The sequence below is a fragment of the Solanum lycopersicum genome, chromosome 1 (genome assembly GCF_036512215.1).
Source record: "Solanum lycopersicum chromosome 1, SLM_r2.1".
Classification (NCBI taxonomy): Eukaryota; Viridiplantae; Streptophyta; class Magnoliopsida; order Solanales; family Solanaceae; genus Solanum; species Solanum lycopersicum.
The window spans coordinates 5,100,013-5,122,295 of record NC_090800.1 but is presented as its reverse complement, the minus strand read 5'-3'; the positions used below and the strand labels follow the sequence as shown (position 1 = coordinate 5,122,295).

The window sequence follows — 22,283 nt, the reverse complement described above, 5'->3', positions numbered from 1 at the left end:
ATTGTCCATACAATCTCAGGCTCCCTGGGTGTTCCTTTGCCATGACTGTTGTAAAAGCATCAAATGATTGGCCGTCATATTCACTTTGTCGACCTTGCAGTCTCACCAACCAAATGGACAGACAAATGTTTCATTATATCAAAAAAGATAAAGGAAAAATATTTTCAAGCTCAATATACTTTCTTTGATTTCAATCTGCATTGGTTCAAGATTTTCTCGCCTTATTACCTTACTGCATATAGCTTTAAAGAAGTTCCCCAACCTAATCAAGGCTAATGAAACATTCTTCGGTAATCATTTTCGAACCGCAATTTGAATTAAGCAATACATTATAAAATAAGCATCATGGCTTTTGTACCCTAATATTTTCATCTCATCCACATCCACACGATCTGATATGTTTGAGGTAAATCCTTTTGGTAATTTTTCTTTCTTTAAGACAACGCAAAATAATCGTTTTCTTCAGGCTTCATGGTAAAACAAGATTTAGCTAAATGAGCTTTTCCCTTTGTATTATATTTCCTTGGATAAAGCTACTTTCCTATTCCCATTTCTTGCAAGTCATAACAAAAATTAATGTGATTTTTTGACTTTTCTGGGATATCTAATAAAGTCCCAAGCAAACTATCATATATATTTTTCTCAATATACATCACATCAAGATTGTGCCTCAACTTATTATGTTGCCATTATGTTAATTCAATAAAGATGGATCTTTTCTTCCATGGACCCTCATTATTTAAAAGTCTTTTTTTGTTGGCCTTCCCAAAACCATTACTGAAATCATGCAACTTTTCAAATATTTCTATGTCCGACAAGGATATAGGTGCAGGTCTATGATCCTCCTATCCATTAAAAGATGTTTTGTCTCTTCTAAATGGATGATCAGGAGGCAAAAAAGCCTGATGACCTAAGTAACGCATTTTACGACTATGTTTGAGATATTAAGAGCATGTGTCATAGTTACACGTGGGGCATGCTAATTTTTCTTAGTACTCCATCCAGAAAGCATTGATTGTGCTGGAAAATCACTAATTGTCCACATTAAAGCTGCACACATTTGAAATGTTTGATTTGTATGAGCATCATATGTTTCCATCTCGAATTCTCATAGTTCCTTCAATTCTGCAATTCATGATTGTAGGTACACATTTATATCCTGTCTAGGATATAATGGCCCCAGAATGATCATCGACAACATCATATACTCTGGCTTCATGCAAATCCATGGTGATAAATTATAGTTTACCAACATAATAGGTCACGTACTATGGAAAATGCTCATGGTCCGAAATGGATTGAAACCATCACTTGAAAGGCCCAATCAAAAATTACGAGGATCATTTGAGAAGTTTGGATGCATAGAATCAAAATCCTTCCAAGCTTCTCCATCAGCAGGATGCCTTAAATTCCCATTATTAGGTCATTCAGAATCATGTCATCTCATTGCAACAGCTATTTCAGGACACAAAAACATTCTCTGAAGCCTAGGCTTTAAAGGGAAGTACCTTAAAATCTTTGCTGGTGTTTTAGAGCTTGCACTAGTTGTGTCATCACCCTCATTGGACCATCTAAAAGATCCACACAAAAAGCAATTATCTTTATCTGCATTTTCATTTCAAAATAACATGCAATCATTACGGCATGCATGTATTTTTTCATAGCCGAGACCCAAATATTTTATTATTTTTTTAGCTTTATTGAAAGACTCGGGTAGTTGAGAAAAGGGAAATGCTTATTTTAACAATTCTAACAGATCAGTAAAAGCCACATCACTCAACCCATGTAGGTATTTAAGAAAGTATAATCGAATGATGAAACTCAACTTATTGAAGTTCTCACACCCCAGATATAACTCTTTTTTTCCTTCATCCAGTAATTTAAAAAATCTCGTTGCATCTTCAGATAGCCCTTCTCTCTCTCCTTCTCCATGACTTATTTCATCATGAAGTACCATCAATATCATCATGGTTGCATGAAAGTTGTGTATTTCGTGAGGAAACTCTCTCCCCGTGAAAAGTTCATTTGTTGTATCATCCACAAATTCATTTACAATCAAGTGATCCTTTCACAACATTTTTGTAATGCCAATAACGATTGATGCATTTTTTGCTAGGCATAATATTTCATTTCCTTTTGAAGCTCATTGAAATGTCTTATCAAGAAAATCATTCACTGCACTAATGTATTTATCACTGCATGGTCTCATACTCATCCAACTTCTATCTAAATTATCCATTGATATTTAGCTACACAAACAGATAAAAAGAATCAAATTTATGATAAACTATGAAACGAAAAGACAATAATGTTTTACACATGAACAAACATATCTCAAAATGTACATGGAGTATATGTAGATTAAAACTCATAGCAATCACAATTCAATTTACAACAAGCATTACATAGTTTTTCTTAATATATGAAACAAATATCAAAGTTCCCGTTATAATTAGAAATATATACAAAACACTGATCTACTTGACCTGTCAAGAAATAACTTTAACAAGTTTATCATGATTTCAAATTTTTTATGAACGACTTTTAGATGGACATTCAAGGAATGAAAAATAGTCGATGGACATACAAATCGCCAGGATTCAATTCTTTTTTAAAAAATATCCCTATTGATTTTCCTTTTGGTAAAAAATCAAGGCTGAACATTCCTTAAAAGTGATAAAGCAGAATTTTAACGCAAATAAAAGTTGATCTAGAATTTTCTGATGTTTCAGATTTTCATGTAAAAAAGTCTAACACCGACAGTGAAATTCAATTTTTCCCACTTTCATGCAAATTTACACTCTTGTTTCCTGTTGCTTTATGTAACTCTTTAACAATAATGAAATCGAAATTTCTCACATAGCTACTCAAGCGAGAGGTGAAATCAAAGAAGATATCATCAATGCAAGGGTAACCAAAATCGATTGGATGAATCATGGAACAACAAATCCAACATCAATATCAAGAGAAATAGATCTAGAATATCAATTTCACCTGAACTGCCAACAAAACTTTAAACCCACAATAGCTAAAACTTGATGGGGAAGTCCCACAATCAGAAAAAAAAATACATCAAATACACTAATTACAACTCAAAGATTAAAGGAAAAAGAAAAGATTCAAGAAGAAAACATTAACATCTCAAACTTGAAGTTTCTTCAGCTATAACCTCAAAGATGTTAGAACAGAACCTGCAGTTGTTGAAGAAAAAAGACATCAAGATTTCTCAGATTTCACAAGCAAACTTTCAGCCCTCCATTTTCTTCGATTTCACAAAAATTTCTAGAGAGAATAATAGCCAAACTCTGTGTCTGTCTCTATAATTATCCAATTCTGATAATTGAATCAATAAACCATGAAACGATATATGTATACAGAAAATAAAGATACATACAAAGAATTCATTTTTGAGAATTGTTACCAATATGCCTCTGTTAAATCAATGGTTAATTATTCAAATCATATTAAAACACAATAGAAACAGTAGTACTGCTCAAAAATTTCAACTTTGAATCCAATAAATTAGAGGTCCAAAGTTCAACTTGAAATTACAGACAAGAAGAACTTATCATAATATTACCCAGTAGCACATTTTAGTACCAATCAGTCACAAATTTTAGATTATTCTTTCATGTTAATTATCTTTTGTTTCTTGTTGCTCTAAATTAAATCGTCAACAATAATGCAAGTGAGTGGTGAAATCAATGAAGACGTCGTCAATACAATGGTATTCAAACCTAATTGAATAACTCATGGACAAGAAATACAACATCAATTTCAAATTAAATAGGTCTAGAGCAATCGATAACCCATAAATACAACAAAACATTAAACCCACAATAGCTACAATTTAATGAAAAAGAACCCAAAAATAGAGAAATACATCAAATACACTAACCACACCCAAATATTAAAGACAAAAGAAGAGATTCAAGAAGAAAACCTCAAGTTCAAACTTGTTGTTTCTTCAGTTGTAACCTCAAAAATTAAAGAAGAGAACCTCCAACAGTTAAAGAACGAAACTCAATTTCCTTAGATTTTACAAGAAAACATAGAACCCTCCATTTCATTAGATTTCACAGAAGGTTTGAAGAGAAAAACGGGTTTAGATTCAAAGAAAAAATGAGTTTATGTTTGTCCTAAAATCACAGACATGAAGAACTTACCATCTTCCGTCGTTCTGCTTCTGCTAGGATCCACAACTTCTACTTTCCATCGTTCTACTTCTGCTAAGCTGCAAAAATGAATGAAAAATTAGGTCAAAGAGAAGAAGGGTGAAAATGAATGCGTATGTATTGGTGCTCGTGGAAGAGAGGGGAAATGAGCAAATATTTGGCTCGTTTATATCTATAAAGAGAAAAGTAATTTTTATTTAAAAAATTAATTAATAATAAAATAGAATGAAAATTGAAGATGGGAGCAACAGTTGAAAATTGCAGTAGTTGAATATTTGGCAAACGTCTATGTTTCAATTAAAATAATGATTAGCTAATCATTATATGGGTACCACTGGTTTTCGCAATCAGTGGTTTAATCATGAAGTTTACTACTTACCATCATCCTATAAATTGAATTTTAGTATATTGAGATAGATAATTAAATATTAAGTGTATCGAATTATCTAAATTTCATTAAAGTTATGTTAATTGGGGTAATTAAGATCTAGCATTAATTTTGAACTTTAGGAAATTGATTATATAATTAGGTGAGATTTTTGGTCTAGGGCTAAATATACAATAATTTGAGTGTTTATAGACTCGTTAACTTATAAATTATGCATATATATTTGATAGATCGGAAAGGTTCGAAGGCATTGAGGAAAGGAAAGGCATTGGAGAAGTAGTTTACTTGACTTCTGTTCTTCAATGGAGGTACGTTATTTCTATTTGATAGATAGACTTTCAATAGCGATTGATATGTATTGAATGATATTATGAAGTTTCTTATGTACTTGATTGTGTGGTTATATAGATTGGTTGTGTGGTTTGTGGTTGGTCTAAAATCTTGAGACCCTGGAATTTACAATCTTGAACCATATCTATCGAAGTGATGCCTTGAATAAAGAAGGCTTGATGAAATAAATTAATGAGATAATTGGAGCGGAGTGTCACGTTTTGACACGGTATTATTAGAACAAAGTGTCACGTTCCTATACTATATTATTGGATTGGAGTGTCATGTTCCGACACGATATTATAAGATTAGAGTGTCACGTTCTGACACGATATATGGAATCGGAGTATCACATTTCGACACGATAACATCAAAGGAAAGGAATCTCGAATTAACTTTATATAATTATGATTGATTGTGTACCTACTATGGTGTTATTGGCAGTGGTTTATGTTGTTTGTTGTTTGCCACCTGCTAAGTATCATAGTTGATTTTATATTATTATTCAATACATATTAGTTTCTATTTTGGGTTGGCCGGTGATACCTACTCAGTACGTGTTCCTTGTACTAACCCCTACTTGTATTTTCTTTATTTTTCTTTTGTAAAGTGCAACAAGTGTACCATCGACTTCAACTCACCCTCAGCTCTAGACAATCTCCAGCACATCAGAGTTTCAGGGTAAGCTATTATTTCTAGCTCGTGCTGGATTCTCTCATTATGTCATGATATCCTTAAATTTCGGACATGGACCATCTTATTTATTTATTTTGGTATTTTCAATACTTCTAGACTTGGTAATTGAGAACAGATGTCCTTGATATGATGACTTTTAAATTTTGGGGATAATAAGTGTTAAACTTTAGATGTTTATTTAATCAGTTACTTTAATAAGTTTTAAGCTTCCGCATTACATTGGTATTCATAGTTGAATTATTGATATATGTTGGGGATTTAGATTCCTTGATTCACCCACTTAGGAGGTTAAGTGTGGGTGTCACTCACGACTCGTTTTGGGTCGTGACAGTTATGTCCCAATTTAGTTTTTTTAAAAAAATAGATTATTTGAAACTTTTAGGATTTTAATAATTTTTAAATTCATTTTTTTGTAAATAAGATTGTAAAAGTTTATATTTGGATTGTTTACAAAAATTAAAGATGTTTCATTATTATAAGTTGAATCATTATGATGAAAATAAATGTAATGGATAAAGTATTATATGAGTTATGCTCCCTCACAATTACAAGTTAGTTGAATGCAATTATATATGCATGATCAAATTTTAATTGGATAATACAAATAATTACAGTACATTTAATTGGATAATACAAATAATTACAGTACATGTCCCTTTGATCAATTTATCTTCACATTTTAATAGTTATTGAACTATATTTATTGATAATATTTCATTTTAAATTTACTTGTGATATTCAATAAACAACTGATATGACAGAGCATAAATATATTTTCTTTCGTAATTATGAATGAATATTATTGTAGCGCAAATGATTAAAGCTTAAACAAATAGTCTAAAGGTCACGAGATCAAATCTAAGTTTAGGTCCCCACTTTTAGCTATATTTTAGTTTTTTTGAAGTCTATAGGTCATGAGAAACTTTTAGTTTTTTTTCTCAGACCTATCTCATGCACCATTGAAATCTTCATGATTTTGAGACAACAAATTGTCATCCTTATCTAACCCCAAAACATTATTCAATACTTCATTTAATTGACTATTCTGATTTTTCGAATCCATCTTGTTAAATTATACTCTCTCCGTCCCATTTTATGTGGCACGATTTGACCCAGCACGAAATTTAAGAAATAAATGAAGACTTTGAATTGTTTAACAAATTTTACCTCAAAAGTGGATTCACTTTTGTCTCTCCTCATAAATGTATTAAATACTATTAAAAATTAAGTGGGACCAACAAGAATAAAAGAAAAATTGTACCTTTAAATACTTCACCATATAAGAAAATGTGACATTTTTTTTGGGACTGACCAAAAAGAAAATGGTGTCACATAAAATGATACGGAGTGAGTATAAATCTAACAACAAAATAAAATCTTGAACGTCAAATGAATCAACAAAATAAAATTAAATTGATGAGTGTGGTAAAGAAAAAAAAAAGTAAAGTAAGAGAGAGAGTAAATAAAAAAAATCAAGAGTATTTTTTTTCTTTTGAAGGGAAAAAACAAGTGGTTTTCAAAGTAAAAGAGTTATTTGATCTTTTATCCATATCTTGTCAATTCATGCTAAAATAGTGTCTTGCAGTTCAGCAATAGTCTAATAAATATTTATTTTGAATGATACAATGAACTAGTAAAGTGAAGGATAGAAATAATTTTCTAAATGAACCATTTCGAGGAAATTTCCAAGCATTGATTTTTAAATGTGTGATAGTGACAGCGAAAGTACCAAGAAACGCCTAACTCTTTTCTATAGCATTTACCTTTTCTACACTTTTTTTGCTCTTAAACCTTCATTTCCATTATATATAACATGTTTGAGGGGTATTTTCTTGAATAATATTCATAGTAATATAAACTCATCAATTATTTTTCACAAGATTTTCAATAGGATGGATGTAACAAGTGATGATTACTCTACAAAGCAATCTTTGAATAACAAAGATGATCTATTTCTTCCCACAGGCACAACTAGCACTCAAGATGCTTTATACAGAATTGCATTTTTGACAGCTATTGCAATTTTTCAGCTTCCATTTGAGAGGATAAAAGAAGATTTAGTACCAACTGTGATATTCACAAGAAAGCCTCTTCTCTTTCAAGGATTTGTTGTTTCTCTCATGTTTGCATTCTCAGGTTCGATGGCGTCGGAATCCATGAACGAAAAACAGCCAAAGATGGCATTATTATGTCACAAGCTGGCTATGTTTGCAGTAGCAGTTGCAGGGGGAGTATTTGCCTTGTCGAGTCTACTGTCATATTACAATATTGAGATGGTGCCTGATGTTGTGCAAACGCCGAGTTTATACGATTGAATATAAAATATATGATCTGCTTGAATAGTTGTAAGAGTTGTTCGTATAGACATATCATAATATCATAGTCAGCAACTAATAACAAATCCAAAAAAAAAAAAAAAGGCCAACTAATGAAACATAAAATCACTGGACAACACACATTTATTAGGGATAACCAAATAACAAACGAGTTTGAGAACAACAAAATACGGAAATAATCCAATATACAAGCAAAAGAGCAAACTAAGTTCAAAGTTTTTGTTACTAATTCTAAGGACATAAAGCCCATTTATTTGGAGAAAACAAAGGCGCAACGCAACCAAACATAGTAAAACATCTGCAAACAACACTGGTAATTGAACTAAACAACCCTCAACACACCTCCTTTACTTCGTTTCTCTTCTCTTCTTCGTTCCAGCAGTCCTGCAGAACAGATTTGGGAGATCCACAGAGGGAACTCCTAGTGAACTTCCGGTAGACAATCAAACCACCCTTACCAAGTTCTTCTGGGCTCCACTCAGCGTGAGAGTAGCCCTTAACGTCAAAAGAGCAAATGCGCTCCAGTAGCTCACAAGCAACATAATCAGCATGCAAAGCAACAGAAAATTCATCAGGCTGGAAACATGTCAGCACCCTCCTAACCAGTGACCCGAGACTCGAGGAGTTCAAATCATACCCAACTGCTTCAAAGCTAGCATAACTAAAACCATCTTCTGGTGTAACATGAATAGTAGAAAGCGCAGCTCCTTCAATAGAATTCATGGAATAACCACAAGGATCAAACTCGAAATCACATATATCAGAGTTAGGGAGGATCTTCCTTATGCCGGATCTAATAGTCATTTCAGCTGCCGAGCTTGATTCAGTCTTGTAAAAGACAGAAGCCTTCTTCCTTAACAGATTAGTCATGCACATCTCAAGAGTGTAGACAGGGTTCTTAGTCTGAATCGATCCAGCAGAGGCAGAGTAAACATGCCATTTTTGAAGATTGTCATGACTGCCCAAAATTACAGCTTTGCTGCCTGAACTAAGATTTCCAAAGTAGCTATCAAGGACCGCAACTTCTTCAGAGAAGTGACGATGAGGAAATGACTGGGCACCAGGGAAGATGAAGCTCCCACGGGTATACTTCACCGCTTGTACTTTGAGCGAAAGGGTATCAGCCAACTTCAGGATGACCGGAATTGAGAGAAGCAACTTTGTGGTACCACATGTCTTGATGACTATCTTGTAAGGATAAATGAAGAGGCTGGACTCAGAAAGGACATAGGAGTCAACACACTCATTAGAAAGAGAATCAACTATGGTGCACTCAGCAGGTCCTAGGAACTCATCCAATTGTGCTTTTGACAGTGATCGAAGTCCTTTTCCTTCGGGATCAGCAAAAAGGCCAGGCTCAAAAAATGAAATTTCAAGCCTCTTCTCATAACCTTCAAAACCAATGGCAGAAACTGGCAATGCCACCATGATGAAAAATGTTCCCAGCAACTAATGCTCCTTTAGAGGAAATTGTTCACAAACAAGGAGAGCAAATGCAGAAAGCAGTTGAAGGAGGGGAAAAAGAGTGAGGGTTTAACACGAACTAATTGAAAGAAAAAGCTTTTTTTGGGATTTTTTGTGTCAGGAGACACGTGCTAGACTAGAATAGAAGCTTAAGGAATGTCAGGAAGGTTTGCGAGCGCACTGCACATGTAAAAAACAAGAAAGTGCTAGTAATCAGAATTACAAAATTCTTAATGCTCATTTTCTGATGCTCATATCCAAAACAAACGAAATCCAGATACTTACGTTAGAGTAAGCAGCAGATCTGAACTTCTTGATTCCACCGTTTGGTCTAACGTCTTCAATACTGTAGCCAAGGGGTGCTTCATAGAGTGAGGATTTACTACTAGACTTCTTCCCACCTTTAGACTCCATTAGATCATTCACCTGAATCTGCCAATAAAACAACTAAAGCTTAACATAAAGTTTGTTTTTTTTTTAGAAAGGTGATGGGATGGACAAAAGGGCAACTAAACAGCCACAACCATAAATTGCAAAAAACAGCAGACGTTTTAGTGGGACTCTAAAATGGCACGTAAAGGTTTACATAAATCCCCATGAACAACGAACTACAGAGTAGTATGACAAACAAATACCACATTAAATTGCTCACTATTTCGTAATACCAAGAGATGAAACAGGAAAAAGTAAATGAAAATTTGCTGTTTAGTAGCCATTAAAGCTAAACAGAGTTGCTGAGAGAGATAGTTGGCCAACAAAGGTTCTGCAGCAGATGTCTCGGCCTACAATCAACGAGTGAGAGGGGAAACAAAAGAGAGCAAGCACGCACATAAGTGCAGCAAACTTATGTGTGAGAAAAATGTTAATTAAGCTCAAGGTTTGGTTAAGTAAAATTCCTATCACTGTGTACCATGTACTTCTACCAGAAACCATGTGTTAAGATTAGGATAATATTCCTCACAAAGTGCAAATCATACTCATAGAAACTATTAATACTTTCCATTAAAACTTCTCAACATATAAAGCAAACATCCTTTGAACATGGCAAACAGGTCAAAGTTTATTTTCATGACAGACACAAAATGTCAAGTTAGTACGACTAGAAAGAATTTTACTTAAAGTTTACCTGCATTGGACCTAAAGAAACAAAAAGCACGACACAGCACAGCTAGTTCAAAGTATATATAATTAAAAAGAAAATCTTGCTCAAAATCTTTTAATTTGAAGATAAGTCCTCTCAATTAATATTACTAAATTCCTTCAGTATTTCTACAATCCACAAGCTCATTATCTTATTTTACTTTCTGTATTTTACTAAAAAACTCCTCCTTCAAATTATGACTATAGTAGTTCAATTTCAATATTTAAAAGCATAAAAAATGCAATAATTTGATAGCCATTCAATATTCTCAAATTATAGTCATAATTTTCTTCTATCAAATTATGACTATAGTCATTCAATTTCAATATTTAGAAGCATAAAGAATTCAATATTTTGATAGTCATTCAATATTTAGTCAAATTATAGTCATAAATACCACTCAAAAATTTAATCAATTACATTATCTACATGAAAAACTATACCAACTCCCTAAAATTCAAATCTACAAGTGCAAAATACACCAAATAATGTCCTAGAATATACACACAAGGCCTAAACATACACAACATTATATAATTTCTAAACAAAAACGCCTTAAGTGTGCATCCCACTCAAAAATTTAATCAATCAGATTATCTACATGAAAAATAACCTAAAAACTATACCGATTCCCTAAAATCAAATCTATAAGTGAAAAATACACCAAACAATATACACACAAGGCCTAAACATACACAACATTATATAATTTCTAAACAAAAACGCCTTATCGAATTAAGACGTCCCTACAGCCAAAAAATAACAATTACAATTGATATATCAATAGAAACAAATAGAATACTCACAATTATCAAAATTCTCAGATTTTTTCTGAATCTGACTTTTCTGAACAAATTAAAATCAACCTCCAAGATTATCAGATCCTACACAAACGAAACATACAAATCAGCAACAAATTCATCAACAATGTAAACCAAATATAACAAAATTTGATCGTTTTTTTAGAATACTTACAGAGAAATTACGATTGTTGAAGAAGAAAAACCAGAGATGAAACCCTAACTTGAGAGATGATTGCTGTGGAACGATTAAAGAGAAAATAATAGGATATTTATACAAACTTTGGTGACGGATTTGCCCTTGTGAATTTACGATAATTACAGTTAAACCCTCCACAGATGGGGGGTTGGGTATCAGATTCTTATCTATCCAAGTATTCATATACTATAAAGTTAATTGCATTGGATAACGATAAATTATTCGTGACGTTTCGAAAATGATTTAAATTTATTGTTTTTTATTTATTTGATTTTAATTATTTTTTATATTAGTTGACAAATTAAAATATTTTTCTTTTAATCTACAGAATTATAATTAGTTTTTTTAAGATTGAATATATCTTTTCTTTTAATAGAAATATCAGATATCATGTATGAATAATAAGTGATACTATTTCATCATGTGGACAATAGTAACATGAAACAATTAATTCATCATGAATTATTTAAATATCAATGGACGATATCTGGGATATGTTATTGTTATAGAATATAGATGATACTAATTAGTTAAGATATATTGTAGTCTTGTTAGTACGTTTTCTTAACGTATTTTTATATAAATTTATATGTCGATAAAACTATATAAGAAAATCTTATATATGATTAGTTTAAAAAGTACTTAAAATGAAATGATAAAAATTCATACAATTAATCCAACCTATTAATCCAACCTATTTCGGATTACTCAGCTTTTAATATAATTTGTATAAAATCAAATAAAATAAAATGAGAAGAATAAAATAATTATGTAAATTTTTAGTAAACCTATTTCGGATTGACTCAGCTTTTAATATAATTTGTATAAAATCAAATAAAATAGAATGAGAAGAATAAAATAATTTGTTGGCAGCAGGGTACACTCAGAGTGCTCATGATCATTCCTTTTTCATTAGAAAAGTTGAAAGTGATCTAGTCATAATATTGGTCTATGTAGATGGTCTTTTGATCACAGAAAACAGTTCTAATTTGATTCAAGAAGCCAAAGCCACTTCGAATCAGAACTTCAAGATGAAAGATTAGGGCAATCTTAGATATTTTTTAGGAATAGAAATTTTGAAATCCAAAGATGAACTCTTACTTAATCAAAGAAAGTATGTTTTGCAGCTTATTTCAGAATTTGGGATGAGTGGTGCAAAAACAGTGACCACTCCTTTAGAGTTCAATCACAAACTTACCAGTCTAGAATACGATCAACATGCTGATAGTTTTAATGATCCTGAACTAGATGATGTTAAACCTTATCAAAGGTTAAATCGGAAGTTGTTATACCTGACGATTACTAGGCCTAATATTTGTTTCAGTGTGCAAGTTTTAAGTACATCCTAAAATTTCACATTGGGAAGCAACATTAAGAGTTGTGAAATACATAAAAAGGTCTCCAGGACTTGGAGTTTTACTGAAAAGGGGAAATGAACCCTCAAAACTCACTGGATACTGTTATTCTGATTGGGCTTCATGTTCAAATACAAGGCGCTCAGTCACAGGGTACATGGTAAGACCTGGAGATTCATTGATTTCTTGAAAGTCGAAAAAACAACCGACTGTTAGTCAAAGCTCTGTTAAAGCAGAATATAGGAGTTTGACAGCTCTAGTTGTAGAGTGGTTAGCTGGTTTACTCAAGGAGCTCCGTTGTCCAGTTGATGGTCCAATATTAGTATTCACAGACAACAAAATCAACATTTCAGATAACAGAGAATATAGTGTTCCATGAGCGTAGAAAACGCATAGAAATTGATTGTCACTTTATTCGAAAGAAAGTGAAATCAAATTTTATAAGTCCTCAATATCTATGCACTACTATGCAACCTATTGATTTTGCATGTCATTTACATGTGAGTCAGATTTTCCTTTATATAGATGTGTTTGTATTCTGTAATTCTAAATTCATTTTGAAATAAAATAGTGGCCATTAGCAACAATGCAAATTTGTTCTAGAGAGTTCTCAATTCAGTTAGAATAGTTAGATTACAAAAGTTTTCAGCATCAAAGATTTGACAGATAGTGATGAAAATATTTTAAAGAGTGGAATTGACATTATTTTTTTGGTATGATCAGTCTAAAGGTGACAAAAGTTGTGTATGTATTAATGTTTAGCAGACCTTATTCTACCATAATAAGTTGTAGGATTTGATTCTTTCAAAACCCTAAATTTCTTTTATATTCTTTATATTAAGGAATTAATTTCAGAGACCTCCCTCTAGGTTTTACTCTATAACACTCACCTCCCCTGTGGTTTACAAAATTACGTTACCTTCCTTATTTCCATTTAGTTGTAACTATTCTTTAAACCTATTTAAAATATATATAAATTAATTTGGATTTGACAATTTTACCTTTATTTATGAAAATTTCTTTCATATTAATAAATATTATATAAAAAGCAACTCATTTAATTAATACTTTAAAAATAAATCATCACAAATACATGTTTTTTTATCTAAATATTAACTCTTCATCTCCATTTCACCTTTACCAATTCACATAGATTTTTTCTCTACAATAACCCATCATTTTTCGGCAACAATTTCTTCAAATAAAAGATAAAAATGAACTCCACAGGAGAGATTCGATAAGAACGATCAGATTTTGTTCTAGTTAAACATTTCCACGAGCGAAGAAGAAACATGATCCAATGAGTAGAGATAAATCATTGAGAATTAGATCTAAAATTTCATTAATAAGGATAAAATTGTCAAATTTAAATTAATTTATATTTATTTTAAATAGGTATAAATAATGGTTACAAGAAAATGAAAATAAAGGAGATAGACGTAATATTATAAATCACGGAGAATATGAGTATTATAGAGCGAAACCCGGAAGAAGGTCTCTAAAATTATCCCTTATATTAAATAAATGAAGTCAAAAGAATTTGTTTCTTAAAACAAAATATTTATGGTGAAAATTGACTTGTTTGAACAAAAACAAAAAAAATTGAAAAGGCACTTTTACCTCCCAAACACTTTTGTAACCTAATCAAATGCAAATTATTGTTCTAATATTACAGAAATAAATTACTTAATTAATTCGATGTTTTCTATTTTGGGAATGAGGACTAAAATTACAATATTACTAGTCTAATGGTTTTTACTTTGTATATTATATTAATTAATAATCTGTGCTTATGCTGCTAGCCTGCTACAAATTACAATGTCTTCAAAAATCTAATTTAAAAAACGGATTTGGGCTAACTAAATTATGAGTAACACTAATTAAAGACCTTAAATTACTATATGAAGAACCCATTGATATTATATTGAAATTTTACCTCTTCAGTGTAACACTTATCATGTCCAAAAGAAGAAGAAAATATGACAAAAGTGAGAAATTAATCAGAAAATTGTTTTTGTCAAGGAATAAAAGATATTTTTGTAATTTTATTGTTATAATGAATATAACTTCTAGTGATCATTGTGACTTCTCCAATGCATTTTTTCTCGAAATAGTCTAAAAATAGAAATATTTTTACACATCAAGCTACTTCAAATTAAGAAGATGTGAAAGCATACTTATTTCTATAATAAGGATGTATTTCAAGACGTAAAATGAAAAATTATATAATAACGTTAAAGTTATTAAAGTAAATATGTTCCTTTAAAATAAATTGCACAATAGGTGATGGTTATTGTATATGTGAAGAGTGGCGTAGACAAAAAAAATCATAAAAGGTGTCCAAAGTAAAGCCAAAGTAAAAAAAATATGTAACCATGGGGAATTGAATATCTATGGAAAATTTAAAGCAGACCACATTAAATAAGAATGTACAAAATGTTGATGCAAAGATTTGAACTCAGGTATTGTATTCACGTTGAGCACACTTTTATCATTGAGCTACAATTTATTACTATTTTCAGAGTATTCAAAATACTTAATATATCAATATAAAATATGATTTGGCCTATATATATAATGATATTTTTTGATGAATTGTGTCCAATTCGACATTCTGAAACAATCGTAGCTTCGCCTGTGATGTGAAGGATCTTCATCTTTCTCTCTATATAATAATACATATATAGAGAGAGAAAGAAGATATTTATCTTCACTCGCTACTCACCTCAATTTATATCACTATCACCATTATGGACAGAGGAAGAGTGTCATTTCGTTAAAAAATTATATTATATAATATATGATATAAAAATTAAAATTACTGTTATATTTGTTAAACTTCTTTACTAAAATTTTTGATTTGTCATATACCATCACATACCAACCATATTTCCCATTGGCAGTGATGATGACATCCGATAAGTTCAAATTACTGAGTGAGAAGTCGCTAGCAGAATACATAAAAATTATTTTTTTTCTTTTTTCAACTTTTTTATTTGTAATTTGGCTAATAACCAACAAATAATCGCTAAGTCGAATCGAATCAACATATACTTATTAATATAGGATAACCAATAAATCAAAGCATTATACATAAAAAACTTAATCAAACCCTCCAATATGAACCTAATAATATTTTATGAAAGAAAAAATTCAAAAAAAAAATCAAAAGAAAAAGTATCCAACTCACCAAGCACCTAAATTTCACGGGTTCCTCTTAATATGAGACAATAATTGTCGTAATGATTTGTCATTTTCATGGGACATTTTAAAACTTATAATTGAGATTGTACTTTTAGCATTGTGTGTTGTACCTCACGTAATATCTATATACTATTATTAATAAAATAATCGATTTTGCATTACACAAAGTCATCATTCTTAATTAATAATTAAATATTTCTGAATTATTAATATCGTCACTTAATTGAGATTCTAATCAGAGTTTGTCTTTTAGTTAATCGAGGAACAAATCTCAACCAACTAGCTAAATTGGTTAATTCGTTTTATTATATTTGGAAATAATTGACATTTGATTTGTAATTTATTACAGAAAAGCTCCATAATGTTTGTTTTTAAGAATTAACCTAATTAAAGTGTAACATATGTACAATTTAATATATATAAAAAATAATTATGACTTTATACACTAACAATATAATTTAACCGCAAAGAAATTTCAGATGAATATCCTGTGGCGCTTAGAATTTAAGCTTGAAACTTTAAAGTAAATTTTGAATTCCTTAAATCACTTAGTTAAGCTCTAAAATTGTGTTTAAGGTTTTAAAATTTATCTAATAGCTTTTGTTTAAATAGTATATATGGGTTAAGAAATTTATTAAATATATATATAAGTATTAAGTTTATAAAACAGATTAATACTTGAAATTTTCCTTATAAAATTCAAAACTTCAAAACTAAAATTTTAAGTCCATCTCTCTATATATTATACTTCTAGAATGTACGTTTTATGGATAAATCGACGCAGACTTAAAATATCAAACAATATACAATTTATTTAAACTCAAGATTTTTGATATAAAATTTTAATTTCAAAAGTTGTAATAGATTTAGTCCAAGAACCTAAAGGCTGAACTAATTAAATTTTAAACCTTAAATTTGTCACAAAATTTTTTTAGTATAAAACGACAAAAAGTGTATATGTTAGTTGAAGAATTCTATTTTTTTTTTAAAAAGATAATAAATAAATTGAAGAAATCTACATGGTGTATAGTTGGCTAATACGAATTTGTAGAATAGAACCCCCAAAAATGGAATCTCTAGGCAAATATAGCACATGGTTGTAATATATATATCTACGCACTCTTTTTATGACAAAATTAGATAAATAAGATTATTTTCAAATGATAATTAGACGCAAAACATAAAATATAATAATTTAAAAATAAAATTTGATTATTATCATATATTTGACTAGAGATATTAGACCGTTTTAAAATTATATATTCCACCATTTATATTTTATGATGAATAAGTTTTTACATAATATATGATGAAATCGTTTATTTCAAAATAATTTATTTCATAATAATTAAGTTTGAAATAACGTATTCTCGACCAAAATAATAAAGAAATAAGATTAAAAGTACAAAGCACCTAGGATCCCTTTTAAATGGTAATCCTACTTCACCTTTTGCTTTTAATTAAATGGAAATAACGAACCAAGTTGTTTTGTCTGAAATGAACAACTAAAAGTGTTGAAGATACAAAAGTTGATTAGCAAATAATTGTAGTTGGACCATGTCAATTATAATAATAATAATAATAATAATAAATGTTATGTTATTATTATTAATAATAATAATAATACTTATAATAATAATAATAATAATAAATGTTATGTTATTAACAATTAAAAAAAAGGGATATGGAGTTATTCCCTCAGAGAAATACTTGATGTATAATTAATATGTAACCATGATCATTTATCTCTTACTACGTGAAAACATTTTGGAGCTTAAATTAATTATTTCTTGCACTTTTTTTTAGTTTTCTTGGATTTTGAGAAAAGAATGTAATAAAAATAAAAATTTAATTTAAATAATCTAGATATTAAAAATGCATTAATATTTATCTTTTATCTGTTATAAAATCAAGTTCATGACAATATAAATATAAAGAGATGAAGACAAGAGAAAGTAAAATGCAAGATAAGACTTTCTTCTTATTCAAGTGTGTTCTACAAAAGGTGAATGATATCTCTATTTATAGAGTTGAGATATCATCCCAAAGGCCTCCATGATAAATGCCCAATTGGTAGGTACATAGTTATCCAAATTGTTCTCATCACCTTGGAAACATGTATACATGAATACAATTAAGTCTTGAGTATATCTAAAGGACAATCCACACAATTCAATGGATTTATAACACTCCCCCTTGGATGTCCATAGATAATGTGCCTCGTTAAAACCTTACTAAGGAAAAACTCTGTGGGAAAAAATTCTAGTGAAGGAAAAAGAGTACACATATCTTTTGATACGCACTATTTGTTGCCTCATTAAAAACCTTGCCAGGAAAACCCAGTGGAAAAAAACTCGGTCAAGGGAAAAAGAGTGCAACGCGTATTATACTCTCCCTGATTAAAACATCACTTAATTTCTTGTGATGATGTCTCCAATCTTTGTACATTGTGGTTGGTATATTCTTTTTCAAAGAAAAACCACATATTTCTTGAATATGGTGTGTCATTTATCTCAACCAAACGCACTTTCGACTTGCTTCATGGAGGACTTTTATTTCTGCAAAGCAACATTTGTTTGCTTCATTGATCGCCAGGATATTATTGTGCCTCCACATGCAAACACATAGCGTGGTTGAGATAGAGCTTTATGCGGATCAGATAAATATTCTGCATTTGCGTAACCAATCAATTTTGTTTTGGATTCCTCGGAATAGAATAAACCCATAACTATGGTCCTTCGAGGATATTCAATCATGTGCTCAACACCATTTCAATGTCCTTTTATCGGGGAGAAACTGAATCTTGCCAGTAAATTTACTGCAAACAAATATCTGGTCTAATATTGTTAGTAAGATGCACTAGTGCCCTGATTGCACCAAGATAGAGTTTCATCACCAAGATAGAGTTTCATCACCAAGAAACTCTTCATCCTTCTTTTGAGATCAAACCGAATCATCATTTATGTCAAGTGATCTCATAATCATTGGGGTACTCAATGAATGTGATTTATCCATATAAAATTGCATCAAAACTTTTCAGTATATGTGCACTGTTAGACAAATATTTCATTTGTCAAATTATCAATCTGTAGGTCAAGACAAAAATTTTGTCTTAGCAAAAACTTTTCATAAAAATAACAAGGACAATTAGGGTCATTCTTTTGTACCCTTTTTCTTCCTTGATCATTTCAATCCATATAAGGATTCTTGAAGCTTTATTGAAAAAGTTTCTTTCAAACTCTTATATGCTTCAGACACCTCGATTATTTCAAGGATTTTCATATAACCTTCATTGTCTAGCTAGACATTACAATTATTCGTTACATGCATTCAAGTTTTCATATGTTGCCAGATCAAAACAAACCTCATTTCATCCACCAAAGGAGAAAACATCTCCACTAATGTCAGGATTTTTGCGATAAACCTTTATGCCCCAAGGCACAAACCGTATTTGATATCTTACGGTTATACTATCGCATAATAATTTATTTGTACCCCACTGACATTATATCTTGATTTATGGACTACCAGTCCAAAATGTCACTTTTCTAAGTGAAACAAAATATACTTGAATTGTGCATTTTACTTGGCCAACCATTTATCTGTTCACACTATATGACAGATTTGAATTCAAGATCCTCATCACAATTTATATCATTGAGCGCTACCTCATATCAAAGATACCGTCGACGGTTATTTGATATCGATTCCAACAAGACATAACTTATCGAGATCTCTTCATTTTTCATTATTTCAGGTACTTGAACCTTTTTCAAGATTTTATGAAGTGTTATGTCAATGTGCTCTTTTATAGCACTTGCCTCATTATCATGACCATATTGATCATTTGCTCCTTCCTTCTTCAAGAAATTTTATATTTGGAATCGATTGGTCTATTACGCTTCCGGCGTATCATAGACTCTGTCCTTTAAGGACTTCACATTGGAGCATTTGCAGCTGAATTATATCATAGGGTCAGTGCATTCATTTGGCAACTGAATTACAACATTATGCAACTGAATTATCCCTTGAACTTTAAGTTCACATATTTATTTTAACGAGGATCTAGATAATTCATAATTAACCTCACACATAATTTTCAGCTGTCAATTATCTCTCCCCCTAATGTTAGAAAATCTAACATTCATTCCAACCTTATTTGGAAGTTCATCTTTGTGCGTGGTGGAGCAATTAAAATCATAATCGCACATTCAACATTTTAGATGAAAATTATATGGTTCCTGACCCTGAACCAATTTTAATGGGAAAACCTTGTTGGTTTGATGCATACATGTGTTGCTACATGTTAAACAAAATAATCTCATACCAAATCTTATTTGAGAGTTTTGTTCTCATAACCATGATTTAGCTATAATTGGAGGCATACAATTTCTGCTAAATCAACCAGCATTATCAATATACTTTCATAATTTGGAACTATGCTATTAATTTTAACAATTCGAGCAAACAACCTTACAAAAACCAATTTGTAAGTTGACAACAAAATACATGTGACCATCGCATAGATGCATTAATCATATAGTTGCAAATGATCCACATGACAGGTGAACAGGCCCATATTCACCCTTTTATATGTTCCAAAAATTTTTAGGGGATTACATTTCCGACCTTAGCTGGTACAATGATCATTTTATCAAGAGAACAAGCAACACAAGAGAATTCTTGCAGAATCTTTATTTCTTCATCATATAAATCACCTGAATTCTCAATCACGTTTGCATTACATTTAATCGGAATGGTCAACCAGTCATGCCAACTGATCTTTATTTTAGTACACTTATAATTTACTTTTACATGTAATTTCATCAGCATGTACATGTTTGTATGGAACAAACAGGAGGAAAAGTGGGGTAATCTTTTATATAAACATTATAACCCTCTTCGGTTGTAGTGATTTATAGTGTCAATATTTATTTTCATTCATCCGAAACTTAAAATGTTTCTTTTGAGACTTACTACAACTCCAATATTATTCCCCTGATAATAGCACAACTCTTTAGAGCTTGCAATTAATTTTGTGTACTATGACATATTGCATGACACCATCCCTATGGTGAGCATCTCCTTCAAGGAGGAAATTATATTATTATTGTCATGGTCAAAATCATTACGAGCAAGACGTCTTTCTTGCTTTACTTTTGTTGTACCATAGGTACACAACCAATGACAAATTTGTATTGCCACGCAATAATGACCACAACCCTTATAGGCAAGAACTATTTCTTTCTTTTGCCCTTTCGGTAGTTTATATCATAGTGACGTATAAAACATACAATACAATTAGCCATTTCTACCAAATAAAATTTATTTCCTCTCAAATCTCCCGTAGAGATGAGAAGTGACATGTATCATTTTTTTTCTCAAACCTTCTATAGAGGTGAGTTGTGACATATATCCAACCCATAATGATTTTATCACGTTTGGACCCATTCTCTTATAGAATGGTCGAGCATTCACGATACTCATTACAAGTCACATTCTCTTCAAGGATTGGACTAATTATTTATATGTACTTTATAAATTTGCATTATAAGCACATTGTCATGGCTTTAAAATTCATCATATTTCCATGACACACCTCAACATCACTTTGAAAGATCAAGTGTACCATCACTTTATCTTCTTATATCATGATAGAGGATTTATAAACTTGTCAAGTTATTGGGTTGACAACATTCACAAGTCTAATGACTTTTCATACCATTTTCATAATAAAAATTGTCTTCACATTTTGAAGGACTATTTGAAGAACTCATATTGTTCTTCCTTTTATCATTACCACAATGATGACTATTATAATTCTGTCCTTCCACACCCTTATTCATATCATTAATTATTTGTCATCTTTCAGACTAATCATTCACTGCTACCACATTCATATGATTGAATGGAGCAAGTCAACAGACGGATTTCAGAGTTATCACATGTTGCTACCACATTCTTTTCAAGGAATGGAGCAAATTCAATATCATGAATTTCAAGACATTTCATCAAAAATATAATATTTTTCTTAGTCATCAATTTATCATCGCTATGGTGCATTGGCTCAAACTCAATGTCTTACCCATATAAGGCGTGTTACGCCATAATTCTATGGTCTTGAACCCAATCACGGTGCATCAAAAATCTAATTGATGTCTTACCCTTTTGGTGCGATAGAACTTGAATCTATCG

The 22,283-nt window shown here is 30.9% G+C and overlaps 1 protein-coding gene and 2 long non-coding RNA genes across 4 annotated transcripts in view; 1 reads left to right on the top strand and 2 right to left on the bottom strand.

Annotated features, from left to right (window-relative positions):
• Window positions 1-5,678, top strand: part of LOC104648791 (uncharacterized) — a 46,381-nt gene extending 40,703 nt beyond the window's left edge. Inside the window, exons 5-6 of one of the 2 annotated variants that reach the window (XR_011220484.1) lie at window positions 4,794-4,871; window positions 5,504-5,678. This is a non-coding gene — a long non-coding RNA (uncharacterized lncRNA). Of the gene's footprint in view, window positions 1-1,144; window positions 2,123-4,793; window positions 4,872-5,503 lie in introns of those variants that run through there. The other variant, XR_742765.4, reaches the window with a different exon arrangement.
• LOC138348000 (uncharacterized) lies at window positions 2,906-4,470 on the bottom strand. Its single transcript, XR_011220483.1, has 2 exons — window positions 4,167-4,470; window positions 2,906-3,191 (listed from the first exon to the last, which is right to left on the bottom strand). It is a non-coding gene; the product is annotated as an uncharacterized lncRNA (long non-coding RNA).
• Window positions 5,679-8,030: 2,352 nt separating the features above from the next.
• LOC101262142 (S-adenosylmethionine decarboxylase proenzyme-like) lies at window positions 8,031-11,572 on the bottom strand. Its single transcript, NM_001320328.1, has 4 exons — window positions 11,506-11,572; window positions 11,337-11,414; window positions 9,675-9,821; window positions 8,031-9,569 (listed from the first exon to the last, which is right to left on the bottom strand). Exon 4 carries the CDS (start codon window positions 9,351-9,353, stop codon window positions 8,259-8,261), a length of 1,095 nt encoding a protein of 364 aa, NP_001307257.1. The 5' UTR covers window positions 9,354-9,569; window positions 9,675-9,821; window positions 11,337-11,414; window positions 11,506-11,572; the 3' UTR covers window positions 8,031-8,258.
• Between the last annotated feature and the right edge of the window lie 10,711 nt (window positions 11,573-22,283).